Source organism: Aotus nancymaae, unplaced genomic scaffold (assembly GCF_030222135.1).
Source record: "Aotus nancymaae isolate 86718 unplaced genomic scaffold, 86718_ANA_hifiasm-v0.15.2.pri h1tg000004l, whole genome shotgun sequence".
NCBI lineage: Eukaryota > Metazoa > Chordata > Mammalia > Primates > Aotidae > Aotus > Aotus nancymaae.
In genome coordinates, this window is record NW_026988415.1 from 22,197,775 (window position 1) to 22,213,705 (window position 15,931).

Below are 15,931 nucleotides of genomic sequence, written 5' to 3' on the forward strand. Positions count from 1 at the left end.
TTGCATTGTTGATTTCTCTGTCATAAATCCTCTGTTTCTTACACTATTGGATCTTTGTTTGATAGTTATTGAAGATAGTGAAACCTGAATTCTAATAATTTCAAGACTCAGGTGTTTGAAAGTCTCCAAACTTTCCAGTATACAAGTTTCTCAGAAATTATGGGATAAGTATATCAGCTACTGACGAAAGACAGGAAACTCTCAGTCCCTGAGTAGCAATGGTCTGATACAACTCTTCAGAAAATGTGGAGGATAGTAACACTTCTCAGAAATTCCAACAGAACATATGTATATTTAGGAAAGCAGCTGTCCTATGTGAACATAAATAATGTATGTGTTGCTCAGAGAAAGATTAGAAACGCTTATGTTTCAGGAAGTGAAAAAAAAAGGCAGAGGAAAGAAAATACCGTAAGAGGGGTTGGTTCAGTGGACAGGATCATTATTTGAAGAAATATTTACTTTGTGAAGATTTCTGTTTCCATAAAGAAAGTTAATTTGGAGAAATATTTGGTCCATTTGTTGTTAAAGTTAAGGTGTAAAGATACCATTTCAACTTTTCATGTCTCTTTAGCGGGTGGTCACATTGTCCATCACCTTTATTGATAGAATGGTACATATGAATATTTAAGGAAGCACTGGCAGAGGACAAGGTACAATTTTTTCCATTGTACTTTAAATTGTTTAATAAAAGCTACAGAAGAAAATAAAAACATCTAAAAGACCCTGAGGTCATAGAGTGTGTACTTCATCTATACCCTCTGGTGCTCTTTCACTCTCTCTTACTCTGCGTAATATTTTCTTTAGAATATTCTACTCTAAATTCTGAAGGGCATAGCCTTGTGAATCCAGTTTGTTAAGACAACATGTAGTTGAGTACACTTAAATTTAAGTTGACTTATTGTTATGCAGATTGTGGTGCATGACTTTAAAACCTGCACCTTCCCTCAACAGAAAAACGTACTTAGAAAAAAATGATATAAGTGTTAGTACTACATAGAGACACAGTATTATCACTGTTTTCTATTATGTTGCAATAGCGTGGTGTAAACCAGAAATAAAATTCTAAGCCCCCCAACTGACTGTATATATCCGTCCTCTCAGGCAAGGGGATTCCAAAAATCCCTGAAAAACTAGTTCAGGCCATGATGGGAAGTGGAGGTTGAACATGCTTCATTATATTCTCCTCCCTTTAGAATTCAGGCACAACTGACCAGCATTAACATTAAAACAGAGATCTTAAGACTGATAAAATAGACTTTGTCTATTTTGCAATTTGACTCTAATATAGCATCACATGACAGATATCAGGCCCTGAAGGAAACTGAAGTATTTTACCACAAAATATATTTTTTGACATATTTTGAAATAGCCCTGCAGAGCTGTTTCTTGTGGGGGAAATTTACATTATATAGATAATCTTCTTCCATTTTCAGGCCTTTTTCTGAGCCCAAAAAGACTAGCTGAGAGTCTGATACTTTTTAAAGGTCTCAATAGGAAACGTGCTATATATTGCATCTAAGGTTGGGTGAGACTTTATCTACATAATAAGAACATACAACCTGTATGATGTCTTAACCTAGAAGCTCCTTTCTATTGATTCCAGATTCTTTATTTATTTATTTATTTATTTATTTATTTATTTTTTTATTGCATTTTAGGTTTTGGGGTACATGTGAAAAACATGCAAGGTTGTTGCATAGGTGCATACGTGGCAGTGTGATTTGCTGCCTTCCTCCCCTTCACCTATATGTGGCATTTCTCCCCATGCTATCTCTCCCCTACTCCCCACCCCCCGCTGTCCCTCCCTATTTCCCCCCTACAGACCCCAGTGTGTAGTGCTCCCCTCCCTGTGTCCATGTGTTCTCATTGTTCAACACCTGCCTATGAGTGAGAACATGTGGTGTTTGATTTTGTGTTCTTGTGTCAGTTTGCTGAGAATGATGGTTTCCAGGTTCATCCATGTCCCTACAAAGGACGCGAACTCATCGTTTTTGATGGCTGCATAATATTGCATGGTGTATATGTGCCACATTTTTCCTGTCCAGTCTATCATCGATGGGCATTTGGGTTGTTTCCACATCTTTGCTATTGTAAACTGTGCTGCAATGAACATTCGTGTGCATGTGTCCTTATAGTAGAACAATTTATAATCCTTTGGATATATGCCCAGTAATGGGATTGCTGGGTCAAATGGAATTTCTATTTCTAGGTCCTTGAGGAATCGCCACACTGTTTTCCACAATGGTTGAACTAGTTTACACTCCCACCAACAGTGTAAAAGTGTTCCTATTTCTCCACATCCTCTCCAGCATCTGTTGTCTCCAGATTTTTTAATGATTGCCATTCTGACTGGTGTGAGATGGTATCTCAATGTAGTTTTGATTTGCATTTCTCTAATGGCCAGTGATGATGAGCATTTTTTCATATGCTTGTTGGCCTCATGTATGTCTTCTTTTGTAAAGTATCTGTTCATATCCTAGGCAAAACCATTCAGGACATAGGCGTAGGCAAGGACTTCATGACCAAAACACCAAAAGCATTGGCAACAAAAGCCAAAATAGACAAATGGGACCTAATCAAACTCCACAGCTTCTGCACAGCAAAAGAAACAGTCAATAGAGTGAATCGGCAACCAACAGAATGGGGAAAAATTTTTGCAGCCTACCCATCTGACAAAGGGCTGATATCCAGAATTTACAACGAGCTAAAAAAGATTTACAAGAAAAAAACAAACAAGCCCATTCAAAAGTGGGCGAAGGATATGATTCCAGATTCTTACATAATAATTTATCTCCTTCAACCAACTGCCAATCAGGAAATCTTTGAATCTACCTACGACCTTTGATCACCTGCTTTGAGTTGTCCCACCTCTTGGGATCAAACCAATGTATACTTCACATGTATTGATTGATGCCTTATGTCTCCCCTAAATGTAGGAAACTAAGCTGTAACCAAGTCACCTTGGGCACATGTTCTCAGGACCCCCTGGAGCTGTGTCCCTGGTCATGGTCCTCACATTTGGCTCATAATAAATCTCTAGAAAGTGTTTTACAGAGTTTGTCATTTTGTTGTTGTTGTTGTTGTTGTTGTTTTGTCAACCACTGTATTGTAAATTTTGGAGGCAAGTGTTTTTTTCTTATAATGTTCTATCTTCTTTAGCATCTAGTTGGGCAGTGGGTAGGTGATAGTATCTGCATTGATACCATAGGATATCTTACCTTTTCTCTTCTCTGAAGTCATCCTGAGGTGAAAGAACTCTGGAATGTGAGTTAGAAAGCCTGAGTTCCTGACCTGTGTAAACATGACTTTTCTCAAATACAACATAAGTTATTTGGACTAGTTTATTTCTTACTGCCTAACATTTTATATTCATGCTTACCTTCTGCTCACATAAGACCTTGTCAATTAATATTGCAATTTTAATGTATGTACTTTCCTCTTCTGTATTATACACAGGCATATGCATAGCTGAAGGAGATAATTATAGAAATATGAAGGCTTTTACTTCTCCTCTACATGACATTAATCATTATTCTGAGTGAAAATTTAAATACAATTTTTAAAAAGGAAATGCCATATTCATAGTATGAATAATAAATGTATTTGAACAAGATATCCCATGACCCACTTTTGAGGAAAATAGGAAAATAGCTATTGTGCAGTTGAGTGCATTCATAGCCAATTAAATGGCCAGATACTCATAATACTGATTAATTGAAGAATTTCTCTAGGAGAATGGGTTAGAGCTCTGCATTAAACCAATTCCACATTTCTTGTTATCATTGATTTAAAAATATTTAAAAATTTATGCCTTAATTTGATATAAGGATAAAAGTATATGTTACTACCTTGAAGTGAACATTTTTCAAGTAGCAGAGTCTGTAATAATAGGCTAAAATCAACAAAAAAGTATTTAATGAGAGAAATATAAGGCCACCTGCATGTATAATTTTGAAGAATCAAATACATAGAGCAAGGGAAAATTTTGCTTTTTAGCATCTCAAAACTAAGTAAGGCCTACATGTTTCGGTTTACCATGATCTCAACCTACGATATGATTGCATGTTAGTAGCCAAACAATCCCGTGATGGATAGGTGGATGGTCTATACAGATACTGGAGGTGCTTGATTATGAGTCCAGAGAGTCTCCCTGAGTTTCAGTAGATCAATTATTTATGTTTTTAGTGTCCTATTTCAGAGAGAAACAATTGTAACAATCAAATAAATATTTGTTTTTAGTATTTTTAAGGGTACAACAAACAGTATTAATATATTCAATTTGCAGAATTTATGTATTGGTTGTTACATTTCAAATAAAATGTATTGCATAGTTTCCAATTAGTGGTCAAATAATATATAGGAATAGAAAGCCACTTCTTGGGCAGCACTGTACGGTGTTTATAATCTGGGCTGTACATGGAGACTTAGAAGGGATTTTACATGGCTTCAGTATTCACACATAGGGCCATCACTCAGGCTTGGTTTAAATAGTATAGTAAGTAAAGGCTGTTCCTACAACTATACTTTTGGAATTGCACTTAGAATGAAATTCTAAGTTTGCATGTCCACAAGTCTTTGAACAGTCTGAACTAGCCTACCTTTCCTACCTTACTATATGTTGTTCGTTCTTTCCCAAGCCTTGAGCCAGTGTTCTTTCCTCTGTTCTTTGAATTCATCTGTGTGTATACCCAGATTCATCTAATAAACCCAAAACACATTAATAATACATGTACTATGTAGCAAGGGTGTGTAGAAAATGAAACTTCAGTAGCACGTGGATAGTTTTGTCCAGGAAATACTTTTTTAATGTAAATATAATATATATGTATTGTTTAAGTAGCTATTTTCCATAGTTGTAATCATCATCTTTACCATAGCTTCCTCAAAGCCAGAATTTTGGAACTAATCAATTTAACTTTAAAAGGTCTTATTTATAAGATTATTTTGTTATGTTTGAAAAATAAACAAGAAATCATGAATATTTATTTTCCAGGAGAATCAGTGACAGACAAAATATTGAATAAATTTTGTTCCATTTTATTAGTGAGCAGGGTAGGCCAAACCAAAATGCCAGTTTCATTCATTTAAAATAAAATTTGCCAAAATCTATGTTGTTGTGGGTCTGGATAGACTGAACCGGAATATGAGGAGAAAATAAACTGAAGACACAGTACTGTAGCATGGTTTTGATTTAAGTGAACATTTTCTGAGCTTTATAGTTACCAAATCTTGCATATGGAAATTATAGTTGCTCTTAATCTGCTTTAGAAGACTGATGCAAATATTAAAAAGTAATGAACTAACAAGATTGTTTGTTAATTCCACATAAAAGTGCTAATTATACATCATTTGCTGCCAACAGCTAAACCCAAGAGACATCTCCTAAGAAATTCTTAAATAAGCTTCTTCACTAGAAATGTGAATACAGCTGAGTTGCATGATGAATTTCCATTTAAGGACTCCGGCGGTATCTTACCCTTAAAACATAAAGAGAAAAGGCCGGCACGGTGGTTGACACCTGTAATCCCAGCGAGGCGGGCAGATCACGAGGTCAGGAAGTCAAAACCAGCCTGACCAACATGATGAAACCCCATCTCCACTAAAAATACAAAAATCAGCTGGGCGTGATAGCAGGCACCTGTAATCCCAGCTACTAAGGAGGCTGGGGCAGGAGAATTGCTTGAACCTGGGAGGCAGAGGTAGTAGTGAGCCTAGATCGTGCCATTTCACTCCAGCCTGGGCAACAGAGCAAGTGAGTCTCCCTCTCAAAAACAAAAACAAAACAAGTAAGTAAATAAAAATAAAGAGAAAATAAGTATAAGTAAAATCCCAGGGCATATTAAATGTATTCAGGGAGCAAAATTAGTTTGCTCATTGGAAGTGCCTCATTAATATAATTGCACCTGATTTCAACATAAGTTTTAAAGCGTAGACTTTATAAGAATTATATTTAGTCTATATTTGCAGGCTTATTATATTGAATGCTTATTGTAAATTTCATTGTTATTTTAATATTCTGATAGTATAAGTCATAGCAGTAATTTTCCAAAGTGTATTTGAAATGCTACCCTGGTGCTTTGGTTTCAGAGTTCTGACTATAATTTTATATTATTTCTATTAAAGTATTTGTTATACAGGTTCAGGAGAGATGCTTCATGGGTTTTTTCCTTTGTAGAAATACCATTAAAACAACCACCTCTTGTTTATTTTATTTTTAACTTACTTTTTCATGTCAATCCATTTTCTATGTCTAATGGTAGCTTTTAGCAGGTAATTTACAGGTGAGAGCCTGCTAATCTTTGATCATTTGCTGGGCCTGTTGAATGGCAATTATGTTTTAATTCTATAAACATAGCAAATGTGTTTTTTTTTTTAAACTAAGATGATTTTTAACAATTTTACAGTCTTATTTGATAAAAAGATGTTTGGAATCATTGGTTATTAACCTAAGACACAACTAGTATCTACTGCTCTGTGGACAAATTAGAAAAAGGCACTCACGCTGGGCAGACAAATTAGAAAAAGCTGCCCTTCCTCGGGTATCCTGCTTAGTGAGCAGAGTGTAAGCTTAATTTCAATCCTCACTTGTACCTCTAGATGACATTGTGTAGAGTACAAAGTGTACGACCACTGTGGTACAACCCAGATTCCTTTTTTTTGCTCAACTTCCTGGTTCCTAGCCCATCCTGGCCAACCTTAATCCACTGATGCTCAGTGCCTATGAAAACAAGTGTAAAAGTAAAGATCAAGTCCTTGGCCTCATTTCGCCAAGCATAAAGAAATACAACTTTGCAATAGCATGATGCTCCTCAGTTTGTCTTGCATAAACTTTTTTGACATAGACTTTTGTATCTACTCCCATCACACTTGATTTATTTGGACTTTGGGTACTCATTTATTTATAATTATGGATATAAAATATCTATAGCATTCTTTTTTCTATTGTAATATGATGGTTTCTATTTGAAATATTGAAATCATTGAAATGTAAAGCTGAAAGATACATTAGAAATCATATGTTATTATGTCCTTTTTATCACAGATCTAAAGTTTAATTGAAATAGTAAAAATAATTATTATAAAAATTTAAAAATATAGGTAAGTAAAAATAAAACGATATTTTCAAACTCTTTTAAACTATTTTTTCACTTAAAATGAATATAGAAGTTTTCATTTTTAAAATTGTAGTTGTCTGTTATTATTCCAGTGGTGACATTATGTATTCTATTATTTGATTTTACCACAATTTTAATTAGATAATTATCTGTTTTGGAATATTTAGTTTACTCCTGATCTTTTTGCTGCCATAATAGGCATATTATAAGCTAAGATTAACATTGTATATAAACCTTTATTGATATCCATGATTATTTCCTCAGACTAAACTCCAATAAGTGGAATTTTTGGATCAAAGAACATTATAATTGTAAGGGATTTGTTTTCTGTTTTAACTTGCTCTCAAAAAAAGTTCTGCTATTTATTCTCCCACAGATAGTATGAGAGCACTCATTTGCCCAAATCTTTTCTAACAATAAACATAATTACATAAACCAAACTTTTCCATTTTGATAGATAGAAATTATAATTATTAATTTAAGTTGCATTTATCAACTTATATTTATTGATTATTTTTATTTCTTTTGTCAATTACCTTTTTGTGTCATTTATTCATTTTTATATAGATATATGCAACTGTTCTTATTGACTCATGTAAATAATTTATATATTAAGAATATTCGTTTTCTAAATACATTGCAAATTTTCCTGTAGTTCATCATTTGCTTTTCAATCTGTTTATGACAATTTTGGCACAGTTTAAAATAATATTTTAGAATGTTCTTAGATGATTTATTTTCATAAAATGAAAGGTCAAGAATACATGATATTCTTCTAGTTTTTATATTATTTTCTTATATTTATCATGTACCTTTATAGCTTTAATATATTTAAAATACGTTTCAAAATGTAGTTTAACAAGAAGATTCTGACTCCACCACATAGTAACATTTTATTTTTAGTCAAATCACGAAATCTTTGAAGTCTCAGTTTTTCTATCTGTAAATTGAGGACCTAAGAGACCAACAGAAGAGGTGGAAATTCTAAATAAAGACTCACGAGCATATGAAAACCCATTGGACCATAAAGAGTATACTTTCTGTTACTGATAAAAATTAATTTTTGTTAGTGATCAGTTACTTCCACAGTTATCTATTTCATTTTAATTCTCTATTGCACCCTAGGGAGATTATTTACTGAATATATTTTACATTTAATAAAGGCAGATTGAATAGCTAATTTTTAAGCCCATGTGTTCCTTGCTTTATACATTATTATGTTTGTTTGTTTGTTTTGGCTAGAAAAGCCTAAGACCCAAAATTGAATGGCTTTTTAACAGCTTTTCAGTCAAGGGTTGATTTTCCTTTGTAACCTCCATTGCTGGCCATGTTAAAAGAATAACATCAAATATCAAGTTCAGTATAGAGAATATTTAGGTATTGTAATTACCACTTTCCTTATATAACTTCACTTCATATACAGTAAATAAAGGAGAAACGAACTTTGACACTGTTTTGAAATGATGTGTTCATGGATTCATTCTACTTGTAAAGTTAGCAATGTTAACTAATTATAAACTTGTACACTTTTGGATGCATGTAGATTGTAATTGATTTGTGAAAATATCTAGTACTGAAGTTGTAACAGTTCATATAAACTCTGAGGAGATTATTTTTTAACTCATGTTGTTTTCTAGCGATGGAATTATCAATGGTTTTACTGATGATCTTTATAGATTATCTTATAGGTAGTTTTAAACTATGAAATGATAAGTTTGACTATTTTTCTCCAGATGTGACTAATTACTAATACATTTTAAAATTGCTCTATTTATAGATATCAACCTTTTATTTCGGGCATTAAACACTGTCCTTCACCTGTTTATTGTTTAGTGCATTGCTAATTAGCTATCAAGTATCAGTGAAGATTAATAAAATGTACAGAAATTTTGTATCTAAAGTAGGTATAAATATCCCCTTGGTGAACATAATGTATTACTTGGTTTCTGGATGAAGTGTGCTTAAATAATGTCAGCAATTCTACCTAAGAAATTATAATTTTGTGGGGAGGAATAAAAGATAAAATTAGAAAATCACTAGTGTACCTCACTAAAGAAAAATTATTAAAGTTTAAATTTAAAAAAAGAAGGTCTGGTATATTTGAGAACTTTAAGAAAAAATGTTCTCGTTTGAGCCCAATTCATTGCATACCCACATCACTAATGAATCTAACCTTGATGATGATGTGTTTGCTTGTCAAGGCCAGCTTGGGGGATTAATGAAACCTAAACCAGAAAGTGTTTCCAGTTTGGCATAGGGAATGTGAGATCGGCTGCTATCTAAGGAGAGATGATATTTATAGGAAGGAATGAAGCAGTGGAGATGGATTCATTTTTAGGAAGACTGGATAGTATTTCTTTAATAATCTCATCCCCACCCCCTCAAATGTGTGGCTTCTGCACATAGATTTTTCTGTCATGAAACACTTAACCCATAATACTACTTTTTTTCAAACCACCTCACTCTGTTTACTCTAGATTATATTCTCCACATCAAAATTTATTATTTTCCCACAGTATTTTTCAATTTGCAGCTGCTTCCTGTTCTAAAGAATTTCATTTCTTCTCAACTGATAATGTCACTACCCCTCTCTATTTTTAATCTTCAGTCTTTATCCATCTGTTCTTCTCTTTCTCACATACACAAACACCATCCATTCCCCCATGCTCCCTGTATTGCTTTGCCTCTGAGTCACAGCTTTTACAATCGGGATGTTTGATAAATCTGCTACAAATGTAATTTTCCCAGCAAATTATACGATCAAACATGATTAGATGGACAAAGTCCTTTGTTGCAGGATTGATGAATTTATGGACTTTATTTATGTTGTTTTATTTTACTTGAAGAGAGGAACTTTCAGAGTTGAGAAAAAATATAGTTTACCTTTATAAAATAATACAGCATACCCTTTCATTCCCAAAAAGCCATAGCCAAGTCACTTTCATAAAAGTAAGTTAAACTGAGAGGTTTTTTTTGAAAAATGCAAACACTGGAAAGTTTTTTGCAGTGACAGTAAGGTCCTCAAAGGAGCGTGAGAAAGTGCATATATTTAATCATTGTTTAGCAAGACTATCACCTTCTCAAGCACTTAAGAAAAAAGATTGCATGATGAAGCACAATTTCTCTAACTTTTCAAATCTAGACTTCATTTGTTTAATGCTATATATTATTATTATTATTATTACAAGAAAACAAATAATATCACCAAAGAGAAATAGATGAGTTATTTTATTTAACTCAGTCTTATCAATTTATTTTTCTATGGAAATACCACTCAATGCGCCTCATTATAAAGAAGAAATGCAAGGTTTTGTGGTAGCTATGGAATTACCCTATGACATGACATTATGTTTTTTACCTGTATAAAATGTATTTTGCCCCTGGCTTTGGCCCATTTGTCTTGAAATAGGGTCATTTTATATAGCTCTTTATTTAGGGACTTGAAAAATTATCTCCCAGTAACATTTGATCATGCAAAACTATTGTTATAGTACTACATAACAGTTATGGAATGATTTTTTCTCTCCCATTATATATGTGCTACTCAATTGTTTAGTAAGAACCTCACAATGAGCCACTTGCTTCATGGTGGATAAAGATAGCACTGTTATTTCAACCTTAAGACTCCAGTGAAAATAAATAATTTGGTCCTGTTTAGTGTTTTTGTTGGAATAATTCTCAGAAGAATGAGGCATAATGTTAATAGCATTCTAGTTTATGAAAGACTATAAACTTTAAACATTTCATAACTTTGAACTGTAACCTTTTCAGTATTCTGCAGTTTCATTGGCTGCATGTGTACCTTTTGCACCCAGGCTACAGAAGTTGTAAACAGTGAAAAATAGAAATGGCTAATGAATCATACTGCAGACATGTAAAAGGTCATTGTTGTACAGTTTATTATTGTCTTCTAGAGAATATATAGGACATTAAAATTCTGATGCTACAGTCTCGTGACAAAGAATATAATGAGAACTATAAATAATAAACAGTATAACATGAATCTTCTTGTGACAATGATTAGAGCTTTGAATAGGAAATACTTAACCAATTACCATGATTACCAGAAAAAAGGACTACTTTGTTGATGTTGTTTTCTCTTTTGTGACTAGACTCTATTTAAGCCACAGAGAATAAAAATAAATAATATATATTCAAGAGTGTTGAATACATTTCTTTATGAGCGCTTTCCAAGATAAATAGCATGTTATAGTATAGGATTAATATGGCTCATAGTCTACCAGAATAATTCTAAAATAGCAACTTTAATGTGATTCATTTATTTAAAAATAGATGTTTTTCTATCATTGAGGACACTGCCATGTGTGATAACAAACTAATACAGTAATCCATGCAGAAGCCATATATAAACAAAAATATTTGCATTACATTTGCATTTAACAGAAGGATTCCAGGCTTATTTGATACTTGCATCCATCAAAACTGGCTATATAGGCACAGAACTCTTCATAAACTAAAGAAAACATATTTATCCTGCACCTTAGACATATAAATAAAACTTCAGTGCCTCAATTTGCTAATAGGTAGTCATTATTGTTTACTATTGGTGTTCAGTGTTTAGACATGACATACAAAATAAAAAACACACACAGGGTGAGAAAAGAGAAAAGAGAGTTGAAAAGGAACCAATTGTATTGATGTCACTTGCTTGTTCTAGTGAATTTGTCATGGATTTCTTTAATTAATTGTAAGTTAAGTTTTTCTGAGCGTTGATCTGAGCTACTTATTTCCTTTGAGAAGGAAAATGAATCTTGTCCTGCTTTCACTTACCACACCTTTTGGCAACTCTCTAGAGATATAGCACTACTATTGACATGACAACTTGATTTCTTGTCAAGATATCTTTAAACATCTGACTCAAAAGATATTTTTGATGACTATAAGCATGCCCAACTTCTCTGTTCATAAGGATTAAAATTCAATAAATATTTAGTACACTGAGACTAAACTACCTCATCATGAGCAGCTGTACAAAGATTTGCTGAATACTTCTGTTCCATCCACCATGGTGAATTGATGGAATTATGCCAGCTTCAGGACATACACAGGGTGAAAGGAATTTTATCAGGCACCATTCAGATGTTTCTGCTAAACCTTAGAATACCACCTGTACATTTAGAATGACTTATTATGAAACAAATAAAAGAAACTTGATGAATCTATGTGTCCTTCTCACAAGAATAGCAAATGACTCTTTTATGGTGCTAAAAATTCATTATTTGTTTTTGTCTCTGGCAAGTTTTTTCAGCCTCTATCTAGCTGATTATATCACCTACTCTATCAGCACTGAATATTGAAAGTGCTGATTTGAAGAAGTGTCCTCTTCAGACATTTCTAGTTGATTGGTTGTTCATGTACAATAGCAGTATGTTTTTAGGGCATTTTACTATATATGAATTGTTATACAGCTGTCAAAATGTACCTCCCTTCATACTGCATGCTGTGTCCTTATTTTCATTACTTGAAATTTTAAAAGCTCCCATATGAACATTTTGATAATCTCTTAGAACCGTCATTATAATGGCAAAAATTAGGAGAAGTGCAAACACAGCAGTATCTGAGAAAAATATTTCCATGTGAGTAAAGTATTTTCATTTGCACTCAAAGTTCTGAGCATATAGTGATATGGTTTGGCAGTGTCCCCACCCAAATTTCATCTTGAATAGTAGTTCCCATAATCCCCATGTGTCTGTTGTGGAAGGGATCTGCTGGGAGGTAATTGAATCATCAGGGCAGTTATCTTTATGCTGTTCTCATGATAATGAATGAGTTCTCACAAAATCTGTCAATTTTATAAGTGGCTCCTCCACATCTTCACTCTGCACTTTTCTCTCCTGCTGCCATTTGAAGAAGTATGGGTTTGCTTCCCCTTCTGCCCTAATTGAAATTTTCCTGAGGTCTCCCCAGCCATGTGGAACTATAAGTCAGTTTAACCTCTTTCCTTTATAAATTATCCAGTCTTGGGTATATCCTTATTAGCAGTGTGGGAATGGGCTAATACATATAGTGAGCTCTTTGTTCAGACAAAGGGTGAAAGGATCAGTCCTGTTCCACCTTGATTTTGGACTCTTAATGAGCCAGAGCTATATATACTGTGCAATTAGCAACAAGAAAAAGTTGAAACACAAACACCAGTTTGTGTTTAAGCAGTGGTCTAAGAATACTCTTCCCTCTTCCTTCCTCCTTCTTTCCTGACTTTTCAACCTGGTTCTGCCTGTCAGTGCTAAATGTTGGCTCTATTGCTCTCACCTCAATCTCATCTAGCTTCTTTTACTGTTTGTGCATGTTTTCTCTATTGTCTGGACTTCGGGCTCCCTTTATGGACCTTATCTTAATTCAGCCATCAAACTCTGAGCACCCCTTATAGCCTTGGGCAGACAGAGATTCCCCAACCTAGCCTTGGCCTAGGAAGAACCTAACCACCCTCCCCAGTCACACTTCAAGACAATTCAATAGAAAACAGTAACAGTCATTTAACTAAGCTATTTAGAAAACACTGACAGGTTTGTTTCTGTTTTAATTACCTTAAAGATAGAACACAAAATCCAAGACTTTGGTTCATGGGGTGGTATTTTGAAAAATAATTTACAACATTTCAAACTTCACAATCTTTATTAAATCTCCAATATTAGGGCACATTAGTGCTAAACAGAGTGTGGGAGGGTACAAGGTGTCAAATGTAAAAGCATACATGAATAACTTTCACCTCTTTCCACAATCCTTTTTTCCTCCTCTTATTAATTTTTGCCATCAGCTGTGCTCGCTGGTGGCTGATGCAGGAGTTGGCATTCCCACAGAATGGAAATGGGCAAAATAAGAAGGCAGAGGAGGACCAAATATCAGAGGAGGAACAAAAGGAATAGGCATAGTGAGAAATGGATTGAAAATTGGAGGTCGAGGAGGGATGAAGCAATGAGCAGTAGAACGAGAAGGTAAACCTGGAGTACTGGAAGACAACGGGATAGGCCTTGGCCAATTATGCATGGGGTGGCATGGGCCCCTGAGTGGAAAAGAAACATGAGCCAGCTTTCCCCTGCAGGCTATTCGTGTATTTCCGGGAGGCACCTCCATTACTATCCCTGATCTAAGGGTAGGGATATGTGAAGGGCCTCTCACTTGTGGACGCCTGGGTGGAAAGAACCCTTTACCTCGTGGCAAAGCCACATGCAACCTTGCATTATTACTACCTCTCTCAGTGCCCCCATTGTTGACATTTGTGTCCCCTACTATCAGTGCAGGAGGACCACCAGAGACTTCCCAGGACACATTAATAGCATCCTGTCCCTCCTGCCTCCAGCCTGCCAGTGCATCAGAGCTATTTACTTCTGCTGTTGCTAGGGACTCTTCTGCAACAGCAGGTGGTGGCCCATAGGGGTGTATGAGAGCTCTCAGACTATGAACAGGAATGCAGGATCCTGTTCTCTCAGAGGGGCACTCCAGTTGCTCTCTAGCCAGATCAGTCAGCACATTGACGGAAGGTCTCAGCGGTACTTGAGTTTGACCCCAGGGCTCTGCGTCATCCTCCAGCTTGGAACTCAGACATTGCAGGGGCATGTCGTGGTGCAGCTCCTGGTTCCCATTTTTGTCCACAGCTACTACCATGGGTGAGGGGGCGTGCCCTCCAAGGCTGGCAAAAACAGAAATCAAAAAGCTAATAAAAATGGAAATGCAGTAACCAGAAAATAGCTAAAATATATAATTGACTGAGCTCACTGAAATATACCAGGGAAAAAGAGTGCCCTCTCTCTTACATGTAGCCAAATACTTGCTCAGTCCACTGGCCTTTTCCCAGGTGGCTTCTTTAGTGCTAGGCTACATGATTGCCCCTCATGACCACCCAGTGGCCTATTTCATTCCTCATTTCCTCACCTCTACAAGGCAGCAAGAAAGCCTAGAAGACCCACATAGCTTAATAGTAAGCATATAATAGAAAATACCAGCTTTTCCAAATCCCTCTAGAATCTATGATTCTAATCCTGGCATTCAGATTCTGGCACGATTGTTCTGGAATGTCTTCTGAGGTAAAATATATTTTTCTTCACAGAAGTCAAAGAATAGTTATGTTAATAAACATATAAGTTTCTCTTAAGGCATCATTCAACACTCACACCAAATTTTATTACAAATATCTTTCATTCAACCAATACCACACCCTAGAGTAAGAATGTCCTCATGTTTAAACTCCACTGTTAAGAATAGGGATTTGCCAATTTTCTTTCAAAATTACAATTCAAAGTTGCCATTCTTAAATCCAGTATTCGTCGTAACTAAATTTATATCCTTCAAGTTTTTGTCTGTAATTTCCTCCCACATCTCCTCCAACCTACTCATTCCTGTCCCAGTTACACAATAAAGCAATTCAAACTGACTTTGCCTTCAAAATTAAACAGTTGTACTCGGTTTTGTACTTACACATTTTCAATACAAGCCATGAAGAAATTTGATCAGGATATCTTTCCTGAGGTGGTGGAGACAACCAGCTGAACACCCACACAGGCCAGCCCAGTCTGGATAAATGACTCCTGCTTCTGCCTTAGAGGCTTGGCACTCGAATGAAGGCAGGGACCAACTGCTTCTTTCTAGATTTGGAGATCTCTTTCTGGGGTTACCAGTTGCTAGGGGAGGGAGGGAGAAAAGGAGTGGGGAGGGTGGTGGGTGGGGATGAATCTGTGACACTCCTTTGAACTTAAATGTGGGACTGGTGTTTGCACAGTAGTAGAAGGGTGGTAAAGGAATTCACTGCATTAATTCTGATGCAGGGCAGTGGAAGGAAAAATCATTTCAAGAAGGATTTA

The 15,931-nt window shown here is 35.2% G+C and overlaps 1 protein-coding gene across 1 annotated transcript; it reads right to left on the reverse strand.

The window, feature by feature from the left end:
- Nucleotides 1–13,886: 13,886 nt before the first annotated feature.
- Nucleotides 13,887–15,672, reverse strand: PRR32 (proline rich 32). The gene is made up of 2 exons (XM_012458713.2): nucleotides 15,549–15,672; nucleotides 13,887–14,763 (listed from the first exon to the last, which is right to left on the reverse strand). Exons 1-2 carry the CDS (start codon nucleotides 15,566–15,568, stop codon nucleotides 13,887–13,889), a joined length of 897 nt encoding a protein of 298 aa, XP_012314136.2. The 5' UTR covers nucleotides 15,569–15,672.
- Between the last annotated feature and the right edge of the window lie 259 nt (nucleotides 15,673–15,931).